General features: G+C 47.8%; 1 protein-coding gene across 1 annotated transcript in view; it reads right to left on the bottom strand.

Annotated features, from left to right (window-relative positions):
- Positions 1 to 2,628: 2,628 nt before the first annotated feature.
- The window catches only part of PITX1 (paired-like homeodomain 1), a 3,547-nt gene continuing 2,950 nt past the window's right edge, over positions 2,629 to 3,225 (bottom strand). Inside the window, exon 2 of the mRNA XM_010578866.1 lies at positions 2,629 to 3,213. Coding sequence (XP_010577168.1) covers positions 2,674 to 3,213 — 540 coding nt within the window. The 3' untranslated portion in view covers positions 2,629 to 2,673. The remainder of the gene's footprint in view (positions 3,214 to 3,225) is intronic.

The following is a 3,225-nucleotide window of genomic DNA, read 5'->3' on the forward strand; positions in this document are numbered from 1 at the left end:
CCCCCCCGGCAGGGAATGGCTCCCGGGGCTCCGCGGAGCAGCGCTGCCTTGCGCGGCCGCGGAACACCCCCCCCGGGGGGGCTTCAAGAAGCTCCGCGCAGAGAACTGCAAACAACCCCCCCCGGGGGGGGTATGGGGGGGTGTGGGGAGGGACGGGACACATCCGCGGCCGCGCAAACAGCGCGTTTGGGCGGTGGGGAGGCAGCCCCGGCGCGGAGGAAGGCGGCTGCGCCGGATCCGGCCTCGCCGCAGATGATGAATTGGTTTTTGGGCTAAATTACGGCTATTTTGATTTTTTGTTTTTCCCCACCAAATATTAACAGTAATCGTAATAGTAATGAACTAGTGGTGACATCAGTGTCTTTCGTGCTTGGAAAAGCTGGGGGAAAAAAAAAAAAAGCAAATCGAACAACCTTTAAAATTGAGGATCTCGGCCAATTTGGAAGAGCAAGAGAAAAACGCACCTTTGCAAAACGGGCCAAACGGTTCAGCGGGAAGGAGCGGTCCCGGGGCTGCGGCACGCCGGGCCGGGGGGGATGTGTACCTTCAGGGCGCGAGGATTAACTTTTTTGGGGAAGGAAACCCCCCCAAAGGCAGGGCTGGAAGCAGAAATGCAGGCTGCCTCCCCAAACCCCGCCGCGCCGCCGGCACCGCAGCGGTAAAAATCTGCCATAAAATTAGAGGTGGGGAGGATTTCCACTGCCGGGGCTGCCCCTCGGGATGGCAGGGATCGAGCCCCCCCATATCCCAGAAAAAGGGGTGCCTTCCCCCCCCACACACCTTGGCCGGCGGCTCCCGGTGGGTCCCTGCCGGGGTGGGGAGGGCGCGGGGGGGGGACGCGGAGAGACGGCGCAATTACCGGGAGGGAAACCAAGGGGCCCTCCCCAAAATGCCACCACGGGGAGAAAGCTGCTTTTCTTCTTGTTTAGTCGATCTCTTAAACACAGCCGGAAAAGAACATTAAAGGCATTTCTAGATTTCGTTTCGGTTTTGGTTTTTTTTTTTTTTGGTTTTTTTTTATTCCCATGCTCTTAATTTTGAAAAAAAAAAATCACAAAACATAACTTATAAAACAATATATATACTGCATCCTTATCCACAACAGCATAATTGAAACATCCAGCGTAACGTTTACCACAGGTGTGAAATACACTGGGAAAGAAGTACCGTGTGCATTTTATATTATGTTTCTTTGTCATCTACAGGTAATAAGTATCGACAAAAATAAGCAACAAATATGCCTGCAATTAAACTTCATATGCGTTTTGTATGCGTATTAATAAAGATCATATTTATAATTTCCATGGTTGGTTTTTTGTTTTTTTTGGTTTTTTTTTTTTTTTGCCAACAAGCACTTGTTAAAGTATCTACATTTACATAATAACACCTTAAGATAATAACACCTTAAGATCGAGTTTGTTTTTTTTTTTGGTTCCTTGTTTTTCCTTCACAGTTAGAAAAGCAAGGAACGCTTTCAGCTTTGCTAAGCAACCTTTCCGGACGCCGAGGCTCACTGTTTCTCTAGCAGAGATGCAGTATCTGAATTCACCTCATAACAGACCATTTTTTCGTCTTTTTGTCTAGACTCTCTAAAAGGGGTTTGTTTTTCGTCGTTTTTTTTTTTTAAAGAGAAAAAAACCCCTGCATTTAAATAAAGATGAATGATAATTTCATTATCAGGATAAGACTTGGGATGGGGAAAATGCTGAACAGTTTTCGCATCGCTGGAGGGTTTCTGTGCTCTCTCACAAGCGGGGATACTGCAGTCTTTTGGAAAGGATGAAGAGGTAGGAACCTTGAGCTGCTTAGTATCAGGAATGACTGGATTATAGCTTCCAACTAAAGAAAAAACATCAAGAATCATGCATTTTAAAAACAGTTTATTCAACGGCCAAGGACAATGATCCGGCACAATGCAACGGTAGATATAAATATAACCTTATATAAGTGGTTGACCCTTGTCATTATTATTTTTAATAGTTTCATACCTAATATTTTAACAATTTTTCCCGCAGAATCTACTCTGCGAATTATATTTTTTTTCTCCCCCCCCCCTTTTTTTTTTTGTTGGTTTTTTGTTTGGTTTTTTTTTTTTGAGTGTGATTCTGTTTCTCAGTGGTAAACATTAACCAAACTCTTCCCGTGCGACAAGCGGCCAAGAACCGTCCCACCAGCTCTTACCACCGAGGCGTCTCCCACCCTCGCCGCCCTCCCCGCGGGGAAGCGGCCGCCTTACCAACTCCTGTGCAAGTTCAAGTAAACACATACAACCCGCATAATCCAGAGAAAAATTGCAACTCATCCATGTACCAGATTTCGGTGTCTCTTGCAAAAGTTTTCTGGTCCGTTTACGGTTTTTGATGGTTTATTTTTAATTTTTTTTTTTTTTTAAAGCGCTGTTCTGTTGGTTGCGTCGTTGGTTTGCATTAATATGTTTTTTTTTTTCTAGACAGTCGAAGTCCGCGGAGCTTGTGGGTTTTTTTGGGTGATGTTTTGGTTTGGGTTTTTGGTTGGTTTTTTTTTCCTCTCTCACTTGCTCGGGTTTTGCTTTTAATCATCATCGGGTTTTAATTCTTTTTTTTTTTTTCCCCTCCTCTTTTCCGTTAAACGTCGCTTTGCTTCTGCTTTGCTTTGTCGGCGGTGTTTTGTCGGAGGTGGTTTGTGTCAAGTCCGTCAACTGTTGTACTGACAGGCGTTTAGACTAGAGCCGGGGCTTTGCAAACTGCTGTAGCCGAAACTGGAGTGCTGCTTTGATTTCAGTCTGAGGCTGGCTAAGCTGGAGTTGCAAGTGTCCCGGTAGACGCTGTAAGGCGAACCCGGTGGCCCGTAGGGACAGGCCGGCGAGGACATGGCCGAGTTCAGCGAGGAACCGCTGATATTATTGATATTATTGAGGCCGGAGTTGGCCATGCCCGGCACGGCCGAGTGCCCCATACTGGAGGGCATGTTCATGGAGGAGATGCTGCTGGGCGCCGAGAACATGGACTGCGAGGAGAGGGGGCTCATGGAGTTGAAAAAGGTGAAACTCTTGGTGGAAAGCGGAGCCGGGGTGAGGCTTTTGGTAGCCCAGTTGTTGTAGGGGTAGCCGGCGTACATGTCGTCGTAGGGCTGCATCAGCCCGCTGAACTGCGGCACGTAGCCGTTCTTGCACAGGTCCATCTGCTGGTTCCGCTCCCGCTTTCTCCACTTGGCTCGGCGGTTCTTGAACCAGACCTGCGGGGGGGG

This window comes from Haliaeetus leucocephalus, unplaced genomic scaffold (genome assembly GCF_000737465.1).
Source record: "Haliaeetus leucocephalus isolate CR32 unplaced genomic scaffold, Haliaeetus_leucocephalus-4.0 Scaffold656, whole genome shotgun sequence".
In the NCBI taxonomy this organism is placed as follows: Eukaryota; Metazoa; Chordata; class Aves; order Accipitriformes; family Accipitridae; genus Haliaeetus; species Haliaeetus leucocephalus.